A 25,711-nucleotide genomic window follows, 5' to 3' on the forward strand; every position below is an offset into this window, starting at 1 on the left:
CGAGGGCTGAGGAGTGCTTTCAGCAGCACTCAAGAACACCAGCAGTGTTGCATGTCATAAGCATGTAAACTGCAAAAAAAACCCCTCATTCCTCGACCATTACAGGAGGAGGAAATGTGGGCTTGAGTTCGGCCTGCCCCTGTTGCGGTTGCTATAACCTCCTACCACCAGGAAGTGTGTATTTTATCTTTCTTTGAAATCTAAGCAAAAACGAGGGCAGTGTGGGGAGGGAGTTTTAGTCATCGAGAGACCCACTTTCTGTTTGATCTCCAAGCCAAAGATTTCGGGTCAGGTCACACTTGAAAGTTCAGCAGTATTAAGTTTTCCTCAGATATATGCTGATGCGAGTCCTGCCATTAATGGAAGTCAAGACGCAGCCCCTTCTGATTCTTATTTTCTTCCTCCTCCCACAGTTTCTCATCTCTTTCCAACGGTTGTCGAGGGAGGCGGCTGTTTTTTGAGCCAAATTTGCCCTGCCTCCCTTTCCCTGTTGGGAGCGATTCTCAGCGCTTTTAAGTGCCGCCTCCCTCCCGTTCTTTGCGGGGGGCTTATTCCAAATGAATTTTGTTTGCCAAAGTTCGTGTTTCCCCAAACAGTCTCTGAGAGGATTTTGTGGTAATTTATTTTCGCAAGGCTGCTGTAGGTTTTCACCTGGGCCCATCGAACCAGCTGTTTCCCCACCTAGTTTGTATTTAAGATTATATAACCACCTGGGTTTTGGTATTTTTCTGGAACGAAGAGATTATATTGTGTTATGTTCTAATAAAAAGACACGTTGAAACTAAGAAGTGTGTGAGAGAAGGTATGCTTATTAAGGGTATCATAAGAACGGGTCGCGGGTGGCGCTGTGGGTTAAACCACAGAGCCTAGGACTTGCCGATCAGAAGGTCGGCGGTTCAAATCCTCGTGACGGGGTCTCCACCCCTTACCTGGAGACGCCAGGATTGAACCCAAGACCAGCATGTGACACTTGCGCTCTTAAATCTGACTTAAATCAAGAATGATTGTCATGTTAAATGCTGTTAAAAAAACCAAAACACAATGGCTTTATTCAATTGGAAAACGAGGGTTTTGGCAACCGGGGTGTTAAAAAAAAACCTGTACAACTGTTTGACAAAGGAAGCAGTTCTCCAACTTCTAGAGGTGTGCCCCCCACGTTGGGACACCAACAGCACCCTCCACAGGGCAAGATCCGTAGCAGGAACAACAGGGTCTCGCTAGCCTTGGTGGAAACGGGCTCCAGGTGTAATGACAATCCGTCCGTACGGTTCTGCTTGCTCCAGGTGTACGAACTGGGCTGCAGCCAGCACTAGGGAGGAGCGGAGGAAAAGAAAAGAAGCGGGTGTTGAGCAGTAACTCACTATTCTTTATTGCATACTGTCAGGGGCTCAGGAGTGGAGGCACAGGGGAAGGAGGAAGCGGAGAGCGAAGGGGAACAATCCGAGGGCAGTGTAGGTGAGGAAGACAGTGGGGCAAGAGATTCCATGAGTCTGTCCAGTGATTCGGAAGATTCACAGAAGGGGGCACCGATAGCCAGAGCAAGGGGGTTCCCGGGAGGGAGGCACCAGAAGCAAGGAACCAGCGGTGACTCCCAGAGCAGCAGCTGGAGATCGGGACCAAGTTCCCCACCAGAGCGTAGCGGGGGGGAAGAGTCCCATGCATCAGGGCCAGCGTCTCCTCCAGCAGGGAGAGAAGAGGAGTCAGGGCTGACCACGCTACATTCGGAGAGTGAGGGAACGGAGGGGAAGTCAGACCCAGCTAGCCCCCCCGAAGGGGGAAGCAGTGACAGGAGCAGTGTAACGGTCAGGAGGAAGGTTGCCGGCTGGGCGCGCGCGCCAAGTTCAAATGCACAGGCGCGCGGGACAGCCGGGAGCGCAGACTGGGAGCCAGGTCCTAAAGCGCGCCGGAGACAGGGGGAAGAATCCAGGGACTCGTCAGCATCAGCATCAGAAGAGTCCAGAAAGGGCAACACCCCAGCGGGCAGAAGGACCCAGAGGAGAAAGGAGCAAAGGAGGAGGTGGAGCAAGGCTAGGGTCTTGAACTGGTGTCTGGGGGAGGAGATTCAGACGGAGCTTCAGCGGTCTAGGGTTGAGACGTAGAGCTGCGCGCCGCGGCTTTGGAATCGAAACTGAACCTTAATAAAGACTTTTGTATATAACAAGAACTGGCGTTGGTCCTCTGTGAGCTGGGACCTTGGGCAGCTCTGACACATACGAATGTAAAAGGAGCCTTGCTGGATCAGGCCCAAAGGCCCATTGAGTCCAGCGTAACGGTGGCCAAACAGGCCTGGATGAAATCCACAAGCAGGATCTGGGCACAAGAGCGCATATACTCCCTTCCCCTCCTGCGTTTTCCAGAAACATATGCAGAAGCATCGCTGCCTCCAGCGGTTCGTTCGTATTTATTACTGAATAAATTTATTTACGCCTCCGTTCGTCGCTTAAGCGCGAGATTTCCCAAGGCAATTGAAGATACAAAAAGAACATTACAGTCATACCTCATGTTACGTTTGCTTCAGGTTGCGCATTTTCAGGTTGTGTCCCACGGCGACCCGGAAGTACCGGAAGGGGTTACTTCTGGGTTTCGCCACTCGCGCATGTGCAGATGAACAAAATGATGCCATGCGCAGAAGCGGCGAATTGCGACCCGCGCAGATGGGGGTTGTGTTCTTTTCAGGTTGCGAACGGGTCTCTGGAACGGATCCCATTCGCAACCAGAGGTACCACTGTGTTTACTTAGAAGTAATACAATAAGAAGGGGTCAAATCCTACCTCGCTCAGCTAAAAGATGGAACACCCAACAAAGGCTCGATATGACATGACTCTACCCCCCCACCTCAGTTAAGACCCAAATGCCTGCAAGGACAGGACCGTCACACCAGCTTGAAAATATATAAGGTTGGGGGCTGGGAGAAGGGAAAACGCTTCTGCCAAAGGACACTACTCCGCTCTTGACCCTCTTGCAGAAACTTGCAAGCCCAGCGTTGGCTGAGAGTTGTTAGGTGACCTGTTTGCCCCCTGTAGTGGGTTTAACAGTCAATCCTTTATTTTCCCTAGGGAACTTTGGGAACTGCAGTCTTCTAATAAATCTCTGCAAACTGCAGTTACCAGGATTCTCTGGGATAAGCCATGATGCTTTAAAGTGGTATGATTCTGGCTTTAAATGTTATGGTGCAGGGAAACCCGAAATACACAGCAAAATATCCAGACACTCTTCATATGAGAAACTGGCCTTCCCCACAAACTCCCTTTGTGGCAGTGGCATAGCGTGGGTTGTCAGAACCCGGGGCAATGCAAGTAATTTGCACCCCCTAACCCGTGGATTTGCACCCCCTAACCCTAACCCCCAGATGTTGCGCCCGATGCGGCCGGGCCCCCCTGCACCCCCCACGCTACGCCACTGCTTTGTGGTGTTTTGCTTGGCCCTCCCCGCTCCAGAAAAAGTTGTGGTTAAAAAGGACAGTCACAAGTCTTGTACACACACATTGAATTCCCATTACCTACCCAAACATGTGAAGAAAAACCGGCTGGCAACACCCCGTGAAGCCGCCCGGGGCAAGAGCTGGTCAAATTCTGTGACTCTGGCCTGTTCTAGTTTGGCAGCGATCAACCTGCAAGAATAGGAAACAGGAAATATGACCATCGGGTGTCCCTTCTGTTACCAGGGAAATGGGTGCTGTGCATTGCCAGACCATTCACTCGCAGACATATCACACACAGGCATCTCCCTGCATTTTCACCTGTCAACCCTAATCTTCTAGTGTCAAAGAGAAAATAACAGCAACCTATCGACGGTTCAAATCCCTGTGACGGGGTGAGCTCCTGTTGCTCGGTCCCTGCTCCTGCCAACCTAGCAGTTTGAAAGCACGTCAGAGTGCAAGAAGATAAATAGGTACCACTGTGGCAGGAAGGTAAATGGTGTTTCCGTGCGCTGCTCTGGTTCGCCAGAAGCGGCTTAGTCATGCTGGCCACATGAACTGGAATAATAAAGCGAGATGAGCGCCGCAACCCCAGAGTCGTCCGCAACTGGACTTAATGGTCAGGGGTCCCTTAACCTTTTTTTGCTTGGCAAAGAGGAAGGAAACAGCTTCTGAGGCCTCACCTTTGAACGTAGTCCACCGTGATCATGTTCTTATCCAAAGGCAGCTCAAAACTTATTTCCGGGAGCTCAGGAACGATGGGCAGAGCTGCTTCCTCTGGCTCTAGGAGGACCCTGTGGGGAGAGGAAAGGGGGGAGTGGAAGAGAAGAGGGTCGCCCCTTCCCCACGGAGGCAGAGACTTGCCCAGGGAAGGAAAGCAAATAATAATAATAATAATAATAATAATAATAATAATAATAATAATAATAATAATAATAATAATTTTTTATTTATACCCCGCCCTCCTCAGCCAAGACCGGGCTAAGGGGAAGCTAACACCAAATATAAAACAATTGAAATACAGCTTAAAAACAAAATTAAAATACAACATTAAATGGTTTATGAAGTAATGATATTGGAAACTGCTATATATATAATTACTAAGAGATTCAGATGGAAGAGGTATGAGGAAGCCAAATAATACGCTTCTGAAGATGGATCTTAATTAATTAATTGTTAGTCAAGTGAGGATTTGTTGTATTGTATGTTTTATATTCTTTCTCTTTTTTTCCTGTTTCATTCTTTTTCCTTTATTATTGTCAACTTTTTCTTTTTTTGTTATGTTTATGTATGGAAAATACTAAATATTATTGTAAAAATAATAATAATACAACATTAAAACATTAAAATACAGCCTCATTCCAGTGGAAACTCAATCAAAAACTTTTTTGGGGGAAGGACAACCAGGCCTCTCACCTCTCCTCTGCTACCACAAAACTCGGCCGAGATTCTTCTTCGGTCGTCTCGAGGGAAATCTCTGCAAGAGGAAATGGAAAGAGATAACCGGCAGCCACGTTATACCTGTTTCGCCTTTGCAAGGAGCCAGCCTTTTAGTGTGGCGGCACCTTTGGAACTCCCTGCCTCTTGACATCCCTGTTGCAGCCTTTTCGGCGCCTGCTGAAAGCAGGTTTATTCAGACCGCTCTGCCCAGAAGCTTAGAAAAGCTGACGGGATCCGGCGGCCGATCCACTCCGCCTCTGTTCAAGTGATCCGTCTGATGACTGGGGAGAGGGGAATTCGCACCCTGTACCGGGGCACCTGGCTGTCCTGTCCGACACCGTCAGAGCCCTGCGTTGAAGGGGGCTGGGCTAGATGACCCTCATGCCCCTCCCAACTCTTCAATCCCGTGGTTATTTTTATCGCCATTTTGCCTCCGCCCTCAAAGCTGGAGGAGAGCGGAAGCTCCTGTCTTTGTTCACCTGCTCACCTGACGAGCCGACAGGAGGGATGCTTGGCTCCTCAGCTGCTCGAAGCTCCTGCAAAAGAGGGAAAATTGGGGCTGAGCCCCTGGGAGGCAGAGGTCTCCACAATATACCGTATTTTTCGCTCTATAAGACGCACCAGACCACAAGAGTTTTTGGAGGAGGAAAACAAGAAAAAAATATTCTGAATCTCAGAAGCCAGAACAGCAAGAGGGATCGCTGCGAGGTAAAAGCAGCAATCCCTCTTGCTGTTCTGGCTTCTGGGATAGCTGCGCAGCCTGCATCACTCCAGAAGACGCACACACATTTCCCCTTACTTTTTAGGAGGGAAAAAGTGAGTCTTATAGAGCAAAAAATACGGTATTTCCTTCTGCAGACAAATATTTGGAGTCATTAAGGTTTGCTCTCCTGCACTATTTAAAACAGAGGGACGCGGATGGGGTTGTGGGTTAAACCAGAGCCTAGGACTTGCCGATCAGAAGGTCGGCGGTTCGAATCCCCGCAACGGGGTGAGCTCCTGTTGCTCGGTCCCAGCTCCTGCCAACCTAGCAGTTTGAAAGCACGTCAAAGTGCAAGTAGATAAATAGGTACCGCTCCGGCGGGAAGGTAAACGGCGTTTCCGTGCGCTGCTCTGGTTCGCCAGAAGCGGCTTAGTCATGCTGGCCACAGGACCCAGAAGCTGTATGCAGGCTCCCTCGGCCAATAAAGTGAGATGAGCGCCGCAACCCCAGAGTCGGCCAAGACTGGACATAATGGTCAGGGGTCCCTTTACCTTTACTATTTAAAACATGTGGTCCATGTTCTTATTATGCATGTCTGTCTATCTTGTGCACTTAAGAACATTCCTTTTTTTTTTTACAATACCATAGAATTCTTATAACGCTATTCTGAATATAGCTTTTTATAGGGCGCAACTGGGGATGAGCTTATGGAATCAAGGGGGTGGCAGACCACAAAAGTTTGGGAACCGCCGAGTCTTTTTTAAATTTTTATTTATTTATTTGGTTTTTCAAATTTAAGTTTTACAACCTCATAACCAACATAAATCGTAAAAACAAGATTCCAAGGAATCTCCTGGACATCTCTCCTCCCCTTTGTGGGTCCTCTTGTGAGTCATTTCCTCCCGCGTCTTTTTTTTTATAATCCAAATTCACCATTAAACGACAAGTGTTACTCCAATCCTACTAACGATTTTAACCATGGGTAGGCAAACTAAGGCCTGGGGGCCGGATGAGGCCCAATCGCCTTCTCAATCCGGTCCGCGGACGGTTCGGGAATCAGTGTGGTTTTACATGAGTAGAATGTGTCCTTTTATTTAAAATGCATCTCTGGGTTATTTGTGGGGCCTGCTTGGTGTTTTTACATGAGTAGAATGTGTCCTTTTATTTAAAATGCATCTCTGGGTTATTTGTGGGGCCTGCCTGATGTTTTTACATGAGTAGAATGTGTCCTTTTATTTAAAATATATCTCTGGGTTATTTGTGGGGCATAGGAATTCGTTCATTCCCCCCCCCCCAAAAAAAATATAGTCCAGCCCCCTGCAAGGTCTGAGAAACAGTGAGCCAGCCCCCTACTGGAAAAATTTTAAAAAAATTAAATAAAAATCCTTCCAGTAGCCCCTTAAAGACCAACTAAGTTAGTTGGTCTTTAAGGTGCTACTGGAAGGAATTTTTTTTATTTTGTTTTGACTATGGCAGACCAACACGGCTACCTATCTATAACTGGAAAAATTTAGTGACCCCTGGTTTTAACTGTCTATATTGGTTTCTAAGATAAATTATAAATTGTCCCCATTCCTTATTAAAATGTTGGTCATCCTGATTCCTGATTCTCCGGCCATTTTTGCCATTTCGGCATAATCCATCAACTTGATCTGCCATTCATCTCTTGTCGGGAGTCTTCATGCTTTGAAACCGCCATCAAACGCCTCGTGGGTTTCCTGCAGCTCCAGCCCCTTACCTCCAGCTCACTGGGAACCTCGGCCTTCTGCACTTCCTCCTCCTCCTCCCTCCTCCTCCGTCTTTCCTCTACTGCTCGCTTCCTGGCGTAGTCCACGCGCTGGCGGTTGGCGCAGCGGGCCCAGAGGCCCTGGAGGGTGGGGTGCAGCCATCCTAGGACCAGGAAACGAGGGGGTGAAGGGAACGGTTAAAATTCTGGAGGCGGGTGGAAAGGGAGGTGTGCAGCAGGGGGGTCTATCCTACCTAAAAGCAGGGGCCTGTCTTGGGTTCTTATGCAGAGATAAACAGGTCGGTGGCCGTGGAAAAGCCTTTCCCAGTTTCTGCAAACAGCAGGCAAAGACTCACACCTCCTGCCTAGGCCGGGGTGGGGTGGGCCTCCCAGAAGCCATTGCACATCAGCCCCACACAGCCTGGCCAATGGGTCAGGGATGACAAGAACTACAGTGGTCCCTTGGTTCTCAAAAAAGCCTTGGTACTCAGACAACTTGGAACCCAAACACTGCAAACCCAGAAGTAAGTGTTCCGGTTTGCGAACTTTTCTCGGAAGCCGAACGTGCTCCGTTTTGAGTGTTACGTTGGAGTCTGTTTTTGCTATTTGTTTTGCATTTTTGTTTCTGCGTCTCTTTTCGTTTTCATTTTTGTGACTGTGTGGAACCCAGTTCAGCTATTGATTGATTGATTGTGCGACTGCAGTACATTGTTTATTGTGTTCATTTTATGGGCCAATGGTCTGGTTAGATAGTAATATTCATGTTTAAATTGCTGTTTGAGGGGTTGTTTTTAAAAGTCTGGAACGGATCGATCCGGTTTGCATTACAGTGGTACCTCGGGTTAAGTACTTAATTCGTTCCGGAGGTCCGTTCTTAACCTGAAACTGTTCTTAACCTGAAGCAACACTTTAGCTAATGGGGCCTCCTGCTGTTGCTGCGCCGCTGGAACACGATTTCTGTTCTCATCCTGAAGCAAAGTTCTTAACCCGAGGTACTATTTCTGGGTTAGCAGAATCTGTAACCTGAAGTGTATGTAACACGAGGTACCACTGTACTTTCTATGGGAAGGCGAGCCTTGGTTCTGGAACGCTTTGGTTTTGGAACGGACTTCCGGAACGGATTAAGTTTGAGAACCAAGGTACCACTGTATAGGGGGCATGTCCTGGTATCTGTTATCGAAAAAGTGCAAGGGATAAAAAAATTATCCAGCCTCTTCACGCTGTTTTTCACCTTTTGGGGTTAAAATCTGCTTTTTCCTTTGAGCCAGGGGGTGAGAAAGCATGAATGCACCTGGGTCTGACCCTCTGGGGAGGGGGATATGGGGGCAGGGAGGGGTCCTCACCGTAAGTTGGCGCTCCCAAGAGCTCCTCCGCAGTCTTCAACCTCTTCGGAGGCAGCAGCACTGTCTCCTGAGAAGAGGAAAGCAGGAAATGGCATGACAGGCGTCCATTAGGAGTGGCCTGCCAAAGTCAAGTGCTGCTTTGTATCCTGGCAGCAGCAAAGCCCCGCCCCTGCCCAGCACTGATTGGCCAGGACTGCTGTGATGCGGAATTATTGATCATCACTACGGTTATATAACAGATGGATAATGGTAAAAGGTGCAGCAAATTTGATCTTAAACCCATGGAGGGAGGGAAGGAGGTCCAAAGGTTCAAAAGGACCTTGTATTTTAATGTTTGAAATGGTTATGTTAAAACTAATAAAAAATTGAAAGGAAAAAAAAGGTTGCTGTGATGTCATGGAATGCCCACAAAGATTCCAACTTATCGGGGTTGGAACTGCCAGGCGTATTGCAGTCCAGTCACAAAGCTGAAATTTTGAACAGTCCAATTTCAACTGCCTTTTCCATTATTATTATTTATTATTATTATTATTATTGCACCAAGCCTCCAGTTTGCATACATAGCCTCGCTGTGCATAACTTGCTTTCCCCCTGCTTATTGTGGGGAGGGGCAAAGGGCTTTGTGGGGCATGCAACCTGGCCTCCTGCCTGCTGCAAGCCTCCCCCTCTCAGCCCCACACTTTTCCCAGGGACTTAACACTCGCAAGCCTGTATTTGTAGTCTTGAGGGCTAGAAACCTGATTTTTTTAAAAAGGCAGCCTAGAATCACAGAGCTATAGAGCTGGAAGGGACCTTTTATATAAAAAAGAGAAGTTATGTTGTATGAATGTTGGAATTAATATGTTAAAAAATTAATAAAAACGTAAAAAATCGGAGTTTGGTGGGCACCCCAAAGCTCACCGATTCCAACACCTACCAGGGGCTGGCACTGTCCCTGGGGATCCAAGATCTGCTTCTGGAAATCTTCCCGGGAAATCTGGGTCACCGGATCCAGGAAGCGCAGCTGCCTCCGCCGCCTGCTGGGCTGCAGGAAGGATGGCTCATACGCGGGAAGCTGGAGCTGGGGAAGCACAAGAGAAATTTCCGGATGTTCTGCCGCGGCTCCTTCCTAAACTCCTCAGGCTCTCGAACGGCTGCTGCTTGGACCGACTCAGACCACTTGGCTCAGCATCGCAGACACGGGCTGGCAGCATCTCTCCGGGGCTCTGTGCAGGAAGCCTTTCCCCAGCCCGACTTGGAGAGGCTGAGATTTGAACCCAGAACCTCCCTGAACGTGAGGGAGACGTTCTGCTGCTGAGCCGCAGCCTTTCTCTAAATTACGAACCTGTTGGGAAGGTGGGGGACGCTGGCTTATAGTAAGTCAGATTTCTTGGCCCATCTAGATCAGTACAGTCCGCACTGACAATTAATCCAGAATGCGGCAGCCAGACTGGTGACTGGGAGCGGCCGCCGGGACCACATAACACCGTTCCTGAGAGATCTGCATTGGCTCCCAGTATGTTTCCGAGCACAATTCAAAGTGTTGGTGCTGACCTTTAAAGCCCTAAACGGCCTCGGTCCTGTGTACCTGAAGGAGCATCTCTACCCCAATCGTTCAGCCCGGACACTGAGGTCCAGCTCCAAGGGCCTTCTGATGGTTCCCTCATTGCGAGAAGTGAGGTTACAAGGAACCAGGCAGAGAGCCTTCTCGGTGGTGGCGCCCGCCCTGTGGAACGCCCTCCCTTCAGATGTGAAGGAAATAAGTAGCTATCTTATCTTTAAAAGACATCTGAAGGCAGCCCTGTTTAGGGAAGTTTTTAATATTTAAATATTGTTTTTAACACTTGATTTGGAGCTGCCCAGAGTGGCTGGGGAAACTCAGCCAGATGGGCGGGGTATAAATAATAAATTATGATGATGATGATAGGGTTTCAGATGCTAGGCTTGAACCCGAGGCGTTCTGCACTGAGCCAGAGGGTCCCGGCCCCCTCCCGGCTCTCGGTTGGAAGGCTGGCCCCCCTTCCCCGCCTCCCTTCCTCTTACCTTGGGGCTCGGAGGGGAGCGTTGCTTCAGCTGGGGGCGGAGAGGGGTCAGTTGGGGAGAAGGCAGCAGCCTGGGTCCCTCTTGGAGGGGGGTCGCCTCTGCAGCAGAACCAGCAAGGGTTGGGGGTTAGAGAAAAGGGCAGGGAGAGAAGGGGAAAGGGCAGGGGCGCCGACTTATAAAAAATATTGGGGGGGCCCATACCGACTTATAAAAAATATTGGGGGGGCCCAAGACCTCCAAACCGCTGCTGCTGGGGGAACGAAAGGGGCGAGCCCCGGGCTGCCCTGACCTTAAGTGAACCTGTGAGGTTGGCTGCCGCCGTGGGCGGTGAATATTAATGATGTATCATTTTTGTGCTTCATGCTGTGGCCACAGACATGTGATCTGATGGTGAATTTGGGGTGACCCAATGCAAAAATCCTGAGAATCCCTGTGGATCCATGTTTTGTAACCACGTTTTTGCACCATTGCAGCCCCAGGCAACAGTGGGTGCGTGATTTTTGGGGGGCAGGCTGTAGCCATGGACATGCTATGTGATCTGATGGTGAATTTGGGGTGACCCAATGCAAAGATCCTGAGGATCCATGTGGATCCATGCTTTTTAACCACATTTTAAGTGGGGAGGGAAGGAAAAACACAGAACGGACAAGGAGCACGAGAGGGGTGTGCAGAGAAGCAGCTGGCTAAGAATGCAGGGGAGGGGTATAACCGCAAGGAGGAAAGGAAGGCAAAAGTTTTCCCTCACCTACCCACCCAAGCCAGACAGCTCGCACGCTCTCTCCCTCCTGCCTGCTTGGCTGGAGGGGAGGGGCTTTCCCTGCTCTTTGTTCCGTTTGAGCAAACACAGCAAGGAAACAGAGGAGGGTGGGCAGTAAGACCCTGAGGCAGAATGCAGGAAAGCAGCCGCTTCCCCTTTTTGAGGGAAAAATACGGTAATCATTTTCTTAAATTATTGGGGGGGGGGGCAGAACCCCCCCAAACGAATTTTTGAGGGGGCTCGGGCCCCCTCAGGCCCCATGGAGTCGGCGCCTATGGGAAAGGGTGCTAGATAACCATCAGATTTCTCTGGCCTCGTCTCCCTCTATTGACCCACCACCCCATTCCCTCAAGTGGCCTTGGCGGGAGAGATAGGGGAGGCAGGTCCCCTTTGCTGAGACACCAGGCCCCTCCAGCCCCCAGTTGGTCATTATTAAGAACAAAGGTCTAAGAACTGGTCCCTGAGTTTGACTTCTTCCTCTTCCCTCCCTGATCCTTTTTCCTTGTGTGTCGTGTAAGTGCCCCTTTGTGTCTAGCCTGGCAGGGTCCTTGTGCTCTTGGCCAGCCTTCACCCGCTGCCCCCTCCCGTGCCCAGCGCCCCACTAACCCGAAGGCAGCAGAGGGGGTTCTCCTGGCAGCTGGATCTTGTCCGTCAACAGAGATGCTCCTGCTTCCCTCGCAGTAGGCGGCTCTTCCCCAACCCTGTGGAACAATAAATGTGGCCAGGTTCCTTTTTGTTGACGGTGGCGGAAATTGTTTTTTTAAAACTCCTCATGGCACAATTCACACACCGGATTGGGCACCACAAACTGCAAAGGCTTGTGGGAAATGGTCTTTGTTAGAAGCCAAGGGGCCACCACAGGAAGGACCCTGATGTGTTTATTGTCGCCGATAGTCATGTGTGATGTCTATGATACATTACAGAGGGAGAAGCGTTTGTGGGGTGCGGGGGGAGAGAAGGTCACTGCCCCAAGGAGACTGCAAACTAGATTTCAATGAGACACAGGGCATGGAGCTTAGGAAAGCAGGACAACAACTCTTCCTAGTCTGGGGATATTGCTAATAGGGTGGAATACTAACTCCTGTTATCCACAGATGGCATGGCCAATGGTCAAGGATGCTGGGAGGTTGGAACCCCTCCCTGTCATACGCAAACACCCTTCTTGTGTTCCAAATTTTGCCTCTGCTCAAACAGCTCCAGCAGGTTTTTTTTAAAGACCATGTGCCTGCCAAACCTATTTAACCTTAACAGGATACCGCGATCCTTCTTCCCAACCAATTTTATTCAGTGTTTACTTTTGTGGAGTTTCACACTTGCAATTTATTTATTTATTTTGCTTTGAGTTACCTATTGAAAAGAGAAAAGTAACAAGCTTAACACCCTTCTCCAACTCTCCCGTTTTGCCCAACCCGAAGGCAGAATTCAGATCTAAATAATTATAGTAAAGTTTGTATAACCACATGAAGACAACTATAATTCCCCTGCCCTTTTTTCCTAAACCCAAAGCCCCACAATGTTGCATCTTCTCCCACTAGGGGAGTTGTTCCACCCCGTCTTACCAAACTGCAGTTTGATGCTCTAGCAAAAAAATAAGGGTCGCGTACCTATGCCTCCAGCAGACCTCTGTGCCCCACCTTCCTGCCCCAGTCCATCTTCTTCACCCCGACACAAACATGCAGCTCAGAATCTGAGATCCAGAAGCCCAAAACCCCTCTCTTTATGTTATGTAGTGAGTTGAATAGGATCCAAAATGCAGCAGTCTGATTGGTCCTAGAACAATAGGATTCAGAATGCAGCAATCTGATTGGTCCTAGAATAATAGGATTCAGAATGCAGCAGTCTGATTGGTTCTAGAATAATAGGATTCAGAATGCAGCAGTCTGATTGGTTCTAGAATAATAGGATTCAGAATGCAGCAGTCTGATTGGTCCTAGAATAATAGGACCCTGAATGCAGCAGTCTGATTGGTCCACAAGAGCCACCCAATCCAGCTCCAGATGGAAGTGAACCACAACCCGATTGGTCTACAGGAGAATCCCGGAATTAGCCAATCATGTCGGGCACATTGTGTAAATAATGTATATAAAGCAGATATTCTGGGGGAACTTCCATCCCTCCTCACCACTATGAGCTGAATAAAGAGCATGAAATCCACTCTCGACTCCGAGTATATTTCAGTTTACCTTGTGGGAGGCGACAGCCCAGCGGAGACCAACGGTTCTTGTTCTCTGACTCCCTCAGCAGACTCTGGGAAAGGAGATAGAGGCAAAAGTAGAGATGAGAGGCCTGTTGGGTCCAAAGAGGGAGAGGGGAAGCAAAGGGGGGAATTGGCTGGCTGTAACAGCCGGGGGCGTCTTCTGGGATCTGGCCATGCCAAACACAGAGCTGGAAAATCAATGAGTGCCTTCTTCTATTTATTTCCCATAACTTTGGTTATGGAGGTGTTATAGGAATTCTAAGGTTTTATATGTTGTTGTTGTTGTTGTTTAGTCGTTTAGTCGTGTCCCACTCTTCGTGACCCCCTGGACCAGAGCACGCCAGGCACTCCTGTCTTCCACTGCCTCCCGCAGTTTGGTCAAACTCATGCTGGTAGCTTCGAGAACACTGTCCCACCATCTCGTCCTCCGTCGTCCCCTTCTCCTTGTGCCCTCCATCTTTCCCAACATCAAGGTCTTTTCCAGGGAGTCTTCTTCTCTTCTCATGAGGTGGCCAAAGTCTTGGAGCCTCAGCTTCAGGATCTGTCCTTCCAGTGAGCACTCAGGGTTGATTTCCTTCAGAATGGAGAGGTTTGATCTCCTTGCAGTCCATGGGACTGTCAAGAGTCTCCTCCAGCACCAGAATTCAAAAGCATCAATTCTTCGGTGATCAGCCTTCTTTATGGTCCAGCTCTCACTTCCATACATCACTACTGGGAAAACCATAGCTTTAACTATACGGACCTTTGTTGGCAAGGTGATGTCTCTGCTATTTAAGATGCTGTCTAGGTCATATATATATATATATATATATATATATATATATATATATATATATATATATTCATAAATGTACAACGTTCATAAATGTAAAACCCCGGTTGGCCTCTGTTATTTATTCTATCCATAGGGAACCTACTTAAGGCCTCTCTTGGATACCACATAAGGGACATAGGAACATTTTTTTCTTATAACAGAGGCTTCCGGGAAACGCTTGGGGTGTCTGTGAGTCTGCTGGAGCAGGAGGGAAATGTTCCATAACTGATGGGGTGGACTTGGGAGCAGGGGGAGACCAGTGGGGAGGGGAGCAGGAAGAGGAGACACCCTTGTTTCTTCAGCAGCCTGACTCTGTCTCTTGGCCTCCCTCAACTCATTCTCCTTCTTCAGCTTCTGCCTCTGATTCCGGACTTCTCTCTGTCACAGACTCTCCCCGCTCACGAAGTCCTGTTGCCTCTTCACCTCCTTCTCCCTCTGACCACTCATCGTCGTCCCACCACCATTCCCCGGGCTCTGAGCCTTCTTCCCTCCCTGACCCCCTACCATTTCTCCTCGTTCAACCAGTCCATGTCACTTAGTCGCTCCTTGCAGAACTCAGCAGGGAGGACGATGGGGACAAAAACCGAGAACCAGTTGGCTCTCTGGCTCCCCCTACTGTTGGCCTCCCTGCATGCCACCCAATGGGCACCAGCCACAATAAAACTCAGGGACCGAACCTTCCTGCCTGCAAATTGTCGGCTCTGCCACCCTACCCACGGATCCCAGGGAGCGAAAGGGGCGACAAGAGGAGGAGGAGGAGACGATCCCGAAGGACGGACAGGTCTCTGGCCTTCCCAGTTTGCGGATTATAATGCACTGTGTCCTTGGAAGAGGACAGACACGCAGATCAGATCAGTCTGGCCTCTCCCTCGTCTGCTCACCTTCTTCTGCTCGCCTCTTTCTGGAGGAAACCCGGCGAGGCTTATCTTCCCCGGACACCAGAAACTCCCCTTGATCCATCAGCATGTCGATTTCCTGGACTGTGATTTCAGGCAGATCTCGCTCGCCCTGCGGGGGGTGGGAAAAGGAAGGTGGGGACACAGGTCTCGTGGAAACAGACTCACGGCCTCTGCTGTGTATCTGCCACCCTCTAACCCAGGGGTGAGGGAACACTGCTCTGATCAAGGGCCACATTCCCTCCTGAACAACCTTTCGGGGGCCACATGGTGGCGGTGGGCGGGGCCTGGGGCGAAAGTGGGTGGAGCGGCGAATATCATTTTGGCTAGTTTCTAGAGACACACCCTTTGGGCTACTACCCTTCATCTGGACAAGCGAGAGGCCCAGTGGCGTAGCGTGGGTTGTCAGCACCCGGGGCAAGGCAAGTAATTTGCACCCCTTAACCCCTAACCTGCTGCCGCTGCCAGCTTCTTCTTGTTGCTGCCTGGTCTGGTCTGGTGTGGTTCTCTCCCGCGCTCAGCGCTGTGCTGGGCGGCCGCTGCACTGTCCCCCCCCCAAAAAAAGTCCCTCGCTCTCTCTCCGCACCGCATGCCTGGCTCCCACCCCCTCCACAGTGGGCGGCGACCCGGCGGCTCGGATCGGATTCACACAGCCAGCACTGCAGTGAGAGATAGTGAGTGAGCCAGGTAGGGGCAGAGAGCTGCGAGTGCGAGCGCGCCCCCCCCCCCAGATGTTGTGCCCGGTGCGGCCGGCCCTCCCTGCACCCCCCACACTACGCCACTGGAGAGGCCTCATCAAAGTTACACAACCCAGCCAGGCAAAAAACAAGTTTTAAAAGGGCACCTCAGCACCTGATGAGATGGCCCTTGTTAACGGCAGGTAGAGTATTCTTGTGCTCAGGAAATAAGTTTTGAAGGATGGGTTTTTACATATTTAGAACCTCAGAATCGTAGAGTTGGGAAGGGAATGGAGGTTTAATCCAGTCCCTTGCAACGCAGCTGTCCTGCACAGGGATCAAACTCACAAACCTGGCATTATCAGCTCAGTACTGAATTCAATGGTGAATGTGGAATAAATGAATGAAAATGAGTTTTATTCTTAGGGAAGGCGTGCTGAGGATGACCATGCCTGCCTTAAGACCGACTCTGTGAACAAAGAGTTTCAAAGGAGCCCCAAGGAGGGCCGCTTTGCAGAACTGTTTATCTGCATGTCTTACAACCTGAGCTGCAGAGACAAAGCAAATGTTAGGACTCACAATCTTGACTCCCTAAGAGGCTCTTTTCCTGGCTAATGTTACAATTAAGTAAAGAATGTGTTAGAAGCAGATTGTTAGCCTTGAAAGAGGGATAGATTTATAGTTTAGAGGAGACCCGGGATAACAAGGAGAAATAGCAGGTGATAGTTTAAGAACTAGTAAAGGTAAAGGGACCCCTGACCATGAGGTCCAGTCATGGCCGACTCTGGGGTTGCGGCACTCATCTCGCTTTGTTGGCCGAGGGAGCCGCCGTACAGCTTCCCCATCATGTGGCCAGCATGACTAAGCCGCTTCTGGCGAACCAGAGCAGCGCACAGAAACGCCGTTTACCCTCCCACCGGAGCGGTACCTATTTATCTACTTGCACTTTGATGTGCTTTGGAATTGCTAGGTTGGCAGGAGCTGGGACAGAGCGACAGGAGCTCACCCCGTCGCAGGGATTCGAACCGCCGACCTTCTGATCGGCAAGTCCTAGGCTCTGTGGTTTAACCCACAGCGCCACCCGCGTCCCTTTAAGAACTAGTACTCTTGCTCAAATGCTTCATGAATATTATAAAACACATCCCTATTGTAAAAACTGCTAATCTGAATGGACATGGGATTTGTGTTATTGTTAGGGGTACATGTGGGCGGATCGGGAAGCCTGTAAACCGCAATTTCTTAACCAACAGGAATTGTAGGAGGGATATTTGAGCTGTCTTAGGGTAGAAATGATCCCTTCTTTCCAGCAGGAGCTGGGGGGGGGGGTTCCTTTCCCACAGCACTGTGTCTACCAAGAATAAATCTACTTATGCTTGATCGTGGTGTAGACTCGTTCTTTCAAAGAGAAATTCTGAGATTATTGCTAAGCAGGTAATAATAATAATAATAATAATAATAATAATAATAATAATAATTTATTATTTATACCCCGCCCATCTTGCTGGGCTTCCCCAGCCACTCTGGGCGGCTTCCAAAAAATATATTAAAATACCGTAATACATCAAACATTAAAAGCTTCCCTAAACAGGGCTGCCTTCAGATGTCTTCTAAAAGTCTGGTAGTTGTTGTTCTCTTTGACATTTGGTGGGAGGGCGTTCCACAGGGCCGGTGCCACCACCGAGAAGGCCCTCTGCCTGGTTCCCTGTAACTTCGCTTCTCGCAGTGAGGGAACTGCCAGAAGGCCCTCGGTGCTGGATATCTGAATCCAGGCCTGGTGGTGATGAGTTTCCTCAGAACCAAAAACGCTGCCCTTAAAAATCCACTCCCACCTTCCTGCCCAACACCTCTGACCTCCCAAAAGCCAAAAACCTACTTCAATCTGCAGCAAAGTGATGGGTTCTGCCTCTTTGAGAGTGATGGTGTCCGGGGAGACTGTGATGGGCAGCGCTCCTTCGGAGCAAAAAGAATTGGGAGACGATTAGTACCTTAATTAATTCCCGCCCTGCCTTTCGGCCAAAAGCAAGGTGCCAAAGCAGTGCAATGCAGGAACGAGACAATAGTAGAAAACCGCCTTTTAAAAATGTCAAACAATAAAAACGCAGAGGCGGTTCTTCTGAGCTGTCACGGCACTGTTTTGTGCCCGCTGCCCTTGACAGCTGCACAGGCAACCAAGATGGTTCTCTGACCTCAAGGAGCTTACAATCGAAAAGAGGTAGCGAGGACACAACACTCTTATTAGTTATTAAAATTGTACGTTGCCTGTTGTGTACTAAGTTGAATAGGATCCAAAATGCAGCAGTCTGATTGGTCCTAGAACAATAGGATTCAGAATGCAGCAGTCTGATTGGTCCTAGAACAATAGGATTCAGAATGCAGCAGTCTGGTCCTAGAACAATGCAGCAGAATGATTGGTCTGCAGAAACCACCCAATCCAGCTCCAGATGGAAGTGAATCCACAACCTGATTGGCCTACAGGAGAATCCCGGAATTAGCCAATCATGTGCAGCCCATTGTAATGTATATAAAGCAGATACTTTGGGGAAACTTTGATTCCTCACCACTATGAGCTGAATAAAGAGCATGAAATCCACTCTCGACTCCGAGTATATTTCACTGCCCTTCATCCAAAGATCACAGAGTGGATCCCAACATAAAAATGCAAAACGAGAGCACAAAATACATCTTACAAATACTAAAAAACTATCATGATGTCTGAGTTTTGTTCCAATCTGTTTTTTTTTTTTAAAGTAAAGCAGAGCATGAAACATCTTTTTCTCTCATTACTTTGAGGTCCAAATAACTTTCAGGATTCGTTTTATATCTAATGCTAGTACACATCTAATTTTGCTTGCTTTCTTACTGCGGTTTGCCGAGGAAGAGGGAGAATGTGAGCAAATGATGTGCTACTTGCAGTTTTACTTTTTAATGCACCACTTAAAAAGATTTTTGTTTAAAAAAACACATTAATAAGGAATAAATAAAATAATCTGCTGCTACATGTACTTAACACCTTGGGTTAGGGTTGGGGAACGAGGCTGAAGAGGAGAAATCGGAGGCCACAGAGAAAATGGGGATTGTAAAGAATTGGAGAACTGGAAGCAACCCAGAGGTCATGTAGCCCAGCCCCCTGAAATGTGGGAAGGATGGCTAATTTAGAGATGCCATTTCAAGGAAGGGAGCAAACAGCCTATCTCAAAGGTACAAGGTGGGGTAACCAGGGCAGCAACTATTTTCTTTCTTTTTTTAAATAATTTTTTTTAATGATTTTATGTTACAAAAAACAATACAACCATACTACCACTTAATATAATTAAGAAATAAAAATAACATATATCAATATTTAGTTTATTTGTTATTTACCGTCTTATTTCCTCCCAAACATTGCATAGAACAACACACATATGTGCAGACACAAAATGATAATAATGAAAGTAAATATTTTCCCCCTTTTATCTTCCAAAATCTTTTCTTCAACTTCCTGTCAAGTCCCTTTGCATATATTTTACCTTACACTTGAATGTACACAAAACAATAAACCTTTCTATATAATTTTTCTAATACATTGTGAAAACATAATAAATCCTTAATTGTTATCCACCTCCTTTTAGTTCCTTTGTCACTCAAATGCTAGCACGGAGTAAAAACTATTATTGTATTTTTGAACGTATCTTCTATAATGGCAGCGACTATTTTCTTAACAACTCACAAACTCTGGTTTTGCCCCACGGAGAAGCCAAACTCTCCGCCTGGAAAGACGGGGTTTCTGAAAGCATGAAATTTATCAGCGGTTCCCGGGCTCCCAGTTTCTGACCCACCTGGCCTCTGGTCCCAGGGAGATGGAGGAAGGCGCTGCGGGGGGCTTCTTTCAGGGGTGGCTGTTTCCAGAATGGATCGGACCTGGGAAAGACGGAGGGGGGAAAGGCAGAATCTGACCCCCTTCTCTCTGGTCCATCATTGCCAGGGAGCCGCCAGCTACAGCTGAGAGACACAGACCTCAGCGGGGAAGAGGAGGCTGGAGAGAGAAGCAGGACTCTGGCGCCACCTACTGTCTGGCTCCCTGCCTTATGCCCTACCAGCAGCCCCCCCACCAGCACCACAGGACAAGAGCAGGGAGATTGGGAAAAAGGGCGCGAGGCTGTCTTACATAGGGAATGGACATAGGGCTGGGTAGCACCGGCTCCATCATCCCAAAAAATGGATCGGGAGCTTCCTCTAGGATTTCCATGATGGCCAGCTGGTTTGGGAGCAGCAAGCCTGGCCTGCGGTTAGGAGAAGAAAGAAAAGATTAGACTTACTAAGAAGTAAGGGACTTCTATGCTGTTGTAAACAAAAATTGCCCTTTTCCCTTATGGGGTATCCAAGAGCCCATATAGAGTCCTTACATAGGTTCCCTATTGGTAGGAGAAAATAACAGAGGCCAACCAGAGAACATTGAGAAGCAAAGCAGCTAGTAAGCCTGATCTCTATTAAACTGTTGCAACAGGGTGCTCCCCTCACACGCAGGAGAGAGGAGGGACCCCGAAAAATTGTGTGCAAGGCCTTATAAAGACTTTTGAAATTCCCACCCTGTAGATTAAGACCACCCCCAGAAACATCACACCTACATCACAGAAAAGGCAGTCTAAAACAGAAAATTGAATATTGTTTTTCTCCTGTTGTTGTTGATCTCCTGTCTTGGCAGGTTACTTGATTGGATTGCCTGGGGAGCCTGGCCAGTCTTTTGCAGTGATAAATACTTATTTTCTGGGCCAGGTCACACGCTCACACCCTATTCATATCTTAAATGAATTTGTGAGGATTTGCGAGGAAAGAGACAGTGGGGAGGTTTCCCACTTTGACCTCGCAGAGAAAACATTTGGTCAGTTTAGGAATCAAAATGGTTCCAGGTTGGCTTTCCTGTGCTGATCTATATATGTGCTTGGTTGGTACACTTATGAACATTACCATATATCTAAGACCATAAAATTCCTATCACATATGCCCCCCCCCCAAACCTACTCTGATCTTTTCCCTATATGCCTCAGATACTGGTATCTCAGTAGTTCCCCCCCGCAACAATCCAAAAGGAGATCTGTTCGCTCAAGGATCACTCAGGAGTCCCAAGGCCAAGCAGATATGGAAACTCCGCAGCCGCCCTCCAAACCCGCCCCAGGTGGCGAATGCGAATCACTCACTGCTCCAGGTCTGTCAGGTCAATGCGGATCTGCTGTCGGGCCCGGTTGAGGTGTTCCAAGATGTGCTGGATTTCCTCTGAAAATGGCAGGGTGGGAAGGCAGAGGGGGAGTCAGCCAGACTCGGGAGAACCACCTCTCCGCCCGCCCCCCCACCCAAGCCATTCATTTCGTTCATTCAAAGCCTTTATGGCTTACTTTCTTTTTAGCCAGGAAAGCTCGGAGAGCAACTTACAAGCCAATATTATACGTAGCACACAGGCAGACCCTGCCCCTCGGGACCGAAATCCAAAAAAGCGATGGCACAGAAGGTAAGGAGGAGGCTGAGGGATGAGGAAAGTGAGCGCGCTCAAGCAGCCATTTCTTTCATATCGAAAGGCTGTTGTAATGTCAGGTGCTGAGGGGTTTGGGGTGTGTGTCCCTGACCTTTCGGCAGACTTGGGAGGAAAATGCACTGCGTATGGAGGGAATTAGGGACGTGGGTGGCGCTGTGGGTTAAACCACAAAGCCTAGGGCTTGCCGATCGGAAGGTCGGCAGTTCGAATCCCCGCGACGGGGTGAGCTCCCGTTGCTCGGTCCCTGCTCCTGCCCACCTAGCAGTTCAAAAGCACAAAGTGCAAGTAGATAAAGAGGTACCACTCCAGCGGGAAGGTAAACGGCGTTTCCGTGCGCTGCTCTGGTTCGCCAGAAGCGGCTTAGTCCTGCTGGCCACATGACCCGGAAGATATACGCCGGCTCCCTCGGCCAATAAAGCGAGATGAGCGCCGCAACCCCAGAGTCGGCCACGACTGGACCTAATGGTCAGGGGTCCCTTTACCTTTATGGAGGGAATTATGTATGTATGTCATAGGTTTAGCTACGGGTGCAGGGAGTTGGAACAGATGACCTGGGGTTCTGCGGAATGCATTTGAAAGTATAAAAGAGAGGAAGAGAAAAAGGTCTGGAAAAAACAGCAGAAAGGGACAAACGGGGGTGGGGGTTGGTTTGGAAAAGGTCATACCCACAAGGTACTGGCACTGACGGGTGTAGACACGGACGACCCCAAACTGCAGCTGAGCGGAGAGGTAGAGCGAGAAGCGGGGCTTGGGAGCCCCAGGCATGGGAGGCGGGACCTGGACAAGGATGAAGGCCATGATCTCCTCGCTGAAACAGGAGGGAGACAAGAGACGTCACCTGCACAGCACCCGCCTGGTCTGCACTCGGCTCTGGACGCAATGCACGCCCGCAGGATCAGGCCAAAGGCCCGCCTCCTCCAGCATCCTTTCAGCCCTGCAGCCAGGCGGGTGCCTCACACAGTATACAGTGGTACCTCAGGTTAAGTACTTAATTCGTTCCGGAGGTCCATTCTTAACCTGAAACTGTTCTTAACCTGAAGCACCACTTTAGTTAATGGGGTCTCCTGCTGCCGCCGTGCACCCAGAGCACGATTTCTGTTCTCATCCTGAAGCAACGTTCTTAACCTGAAGCACTATTTATGGGTTAGCGGAGTCTGTAACCTGAAGCGTATGTAATCTGAGGTACCACTGTATCGCTATACAGTGGTACCTCAGTTTAAGAACAGCCCTATTTACGAACTACAGTGGTACCTCAGGTTACAGACGCTTCAGGTTACAGACTCCGCTAACCCAGAAATAGTACCTCGGGTTAAGAATTTTGCTTCAGGATGACAACAGAAATCGTGTGGTGGCAGCGAGAGGCCCCATTAGCTAAAGTGGCACCTCAGATTAAGAACAGTTTCAGGTTAAGAACGGACCTCCGGAACGAATTAAGTTCTTAACCCGAGGTACCACTGTATTCGGTATATGAACTCCACAAAACCAGAAGTAGTGTCCCGGTTTGCGAACTTTACCTCAGACTAAGAACGGAAGCTGAATAGTGGAAGGGCACCGGCAACGGGAGGCCTCATTAGGGAAAGCGTGCCTCAGTTTAAGAATGGTTTCGGTTTAAAAACGGACTTCCGGAACGGATTAGGTTCGTAAACCGACGTACCACTGTATATGCAGAGCAAGTGCCATTTCATATATGCTTGTCTAATGCATTATCACCCTAATACATATATGGAGATTGATAACTGACTATATTTTTTTTTAATAGACGTGCTCCAAATATCATTGTTTGCACAACATCTGTAAACATCCCGTTCATAAGCTGCGAGTGTTGCCGTATCTTCAGTCTACAGTGGTACCTTGGTTCTCAAACCTAATCCGTTCCGGAAGTCCATTCCAAAACCAAAGCATTCCAAAACCAAGGCACGCTTTCCCATAGAAAGTAATGCAAAATGGAGTAATCGGTTCTAGACTTTGGAACCCTAAAACAGCAATTTAACATGAGTTTTACAATCTAAGGAGACCACTGATCCATAAAATGAAAGCAAGAAACAATGTGCTGCAGTCACACAATCAATCAATCAGTAGCTGAACCGGGTTCCACACAGTCACAAAAACAGAACAAAGAGAGCTGCAAAAACAAAAACGCAAAATAAATAGCAAAAACAGACAGAACTCAGCATAACACTGAAAATTGAAGTGTAACACTCAAAACAGAGTTTGCAGACCAGAACACTTACTTCCAGGTTTGCAGTGTTTGTGTTCCAAGTTGTTTGAGTACCAAGGCATTTGAGAACCAAGGTACCACTGTATTGGCAGAAGCTGGCCACAGGTTTATCTTTCCAGTGCCTCAATACCAGTCTTTGGGCCATAGCAAAGGCACAACAAATCCATTTACATTTGTCCAGAGACAGGCACACGGCTGCCAACCCACTATCCTTTCACAAGTCCTAATTTATATACGCATTTTCACTGTTCCCAACCCTAATCCTGCATAAAATTAGATTTTAATTTGATCCTCACTTGTTTTGGGGAGGTAATTTAAATATTGTTTGATTTTATACCAATGTTATATATATGGTGTTAGCCGCCCTGAGCCCAGTCCCGGCCGGGGAGGACGGAATACAAATATTTTTTTTTATTGTTCTTGTTTCTTCCATCCCTCATTTGTGCCTCTACTCACCAGGTTCTTGGGACGTTGACTTTTAGGTACTCCCGCTTCAAGAGTTTGGCTGCTCCAGTTGCTGCCAACCTGGGAAAGAGATGGAGGAATGATCAGTTGGGGTGGGGGCAGGCAGGCAGCTGACAGCACCTTCCACTGCCCCCCAGCCACACTCTTAGAGCAAAGTCCTTACCAGATCGTAGCAAAACATCCCGTATGACGTTGCAACACGTTTGGGTAATAGAACATTTCAGAGAGTTTCCACTTTTCTAGTATGGAGGTTCTGAGACTTCTAGATACTCCTGATCTCTTGGGAGCTTTTCTTCTGCAAATTATCGCCCGGTTGTATCTCAAGAGTAAAAGGACCCCCTTTCCCAATTTGTTAACAGCCCAAGTGAGCGGCAAAACGTTGAGAAATGCAGTCGATCCTTCAGACCTCACAAATTCAGTGACTCACTGCTGGAGGCAAAAGATTATGATGGGGCCTGTTCTTTCCTAAAACTAATTTGGGATAATTTTATCACAAAGCCAACGGCTGTGCCAGTTTGATTCCCAAATCTGATTAATTAAGGGAGATGAGATGGTAAACAGCGAACTGCCAGGAATGAGAGCTGTGTTTGCTGGTGAGTTTAATGAAAGACAGTTTGAAGACAAGAGAAAAATGAAGAGAAAAAGCAGACAAAAGGATTTTAATCTATTAGAGGATGTGCCATTTGGTGACAATATTCGTTCAAATGATGAGTTGTGAGGTGTAATCTCAAAATTCTCTAGCACTCAATAAGTAAGTTCATACCAAATGTATAAAATGTATGGTGCAGGGGTGGGGACAGCTAAATTCCCAACTGATCAGTTAAGAATATTTTTTAATGGGAAGCAAATAAAGAATATTAGCTAGGAATACTAACACAGATTATTAACAGGAACTGGAAAAATTAATAAGCAAGTAACAAACAGGGATTCACTTCCCAGACCATTAAATGTTGAAGCAATAATTCACTGACTACCATTGAACGTGTCTAATTACGGTAATCAGAACAGTTAAAACTAGGGTGATACAAGAGAACCCAGAAATTAAAGAGGGTTTAGTAACCCTGTGTGCTTTTAATAAACAAGGTAGCCGTAAAAATATTACTGAGAGGCTAATTACAGAATGAGATGTGATTAATACTTATAGTAATTAATTACTATAATTACTTATAGTAATTGGGCATGGATTGTTTTAAAAGTAACGACCGTACATAGCGGTTGGGGGGGATCAGGTGGGAAGAAAGGCTTGGTTTTTTTTGGTTTTGTCTGGCCAAGATAAGCTTGAATTTATATTTTAAGAAATAGCAGTAAGAACTAAGAAATAGTGGCAATTATTAAATAATTCCTAGTGCTAGGAATTATTAAGATTCCTAGCACTAAATGAAGACATAGTAAATTAATTGGGCTGCAAATACAATAATTAAACAGGGGGGTTACTTGGACTCAGCACCACTGGCTGCTACTGTTAATAAAGGCCAATGATTCTAAAAGGCGAATGTGCTAAAAATTAGAAATAAAAGCGGACAGTGTAA

At 48.0% G+C, this 25,711-nt stretch overlaps 1 protein-coding gene across 1 annotated transcript; it reads right to left on the reverse strand.

Moving 5' to 3' along the window:
- Nucleotides 1-1,022: 1,022 nt before the first annotated feature.
- Nucleotides 1,023-24,991, reverse strand: REC8 (REC8 meiotic recombination protein). The gene is made up of 19 exons (XM_081886842.1): nt 24,346-24,991; nt 24,174-24,242; nt 22,165-22,307; nt 21,168-21,243; nt 20,138-20,252; nt 19,809-19,890; nt 17,867-17,943; nt 15,302-15,428; nt 13,593-13,656; nt 12,016-12,110; nt 10,653-10,750; nt 9,547-9,690; nt 8,631-8,697; nt 7,300-7,451; nt 5,346-5,394; nt 4,835-4,895; nt 4,102-4,212; nt 3,504-3,610; nt 1,023-1,309 (listed from the first exon to the last, which is right to left on the reverse strand). The coding sequence occupies exons 1-19, from the start codon at nt 24,399-24,401 to the stop codon at nt 1,218-1,220; spliced, it is 1,785 nt and encodes a 594-aa protein (XP_081742968.1). The 5' UTR covers nt 24,402-24,991; the 3' UTR covers nt 1,023-1,217.
- Nucleotides 24,992-25,711: the final 720 nt, after the last annotated feature.

Source organism: Podarcis melisellensis (genome assembly GCF_964234715.1).
Source record: "Podarcis melisellensis genome assembly, chromosome: 13".
Lineage (NCBI taxonomy): Eukaryota > Metazoa > Chordata > Lepidosauria > Squamata > Lacertidae > Podarcis > Podarcis melisellensis.

Coding starts and splice junctions, on each gene's coding strand:
- REC8 (XM_081886842.1), bottom strand. CDS start 24,401: ATGTTCTATTACCCAAACGTGTTGCAACGTCATACGGGATGTTTTGCT. Junction 4,213..4,834: donor TTTGTGGTAGCAGAGGAGAG/GTGAGAGGCCTG, acceptor CTCTCCCCACAG/GGTCCTCCTAGAGCCAGAGG. Junction 3,611..4,101: donor ACGGTGGACTACGTTCAAAG/GTGAGGCCTCAG, acceptor CTATTCTTGCAG/GTTGATCGCTGCCAAACTAG.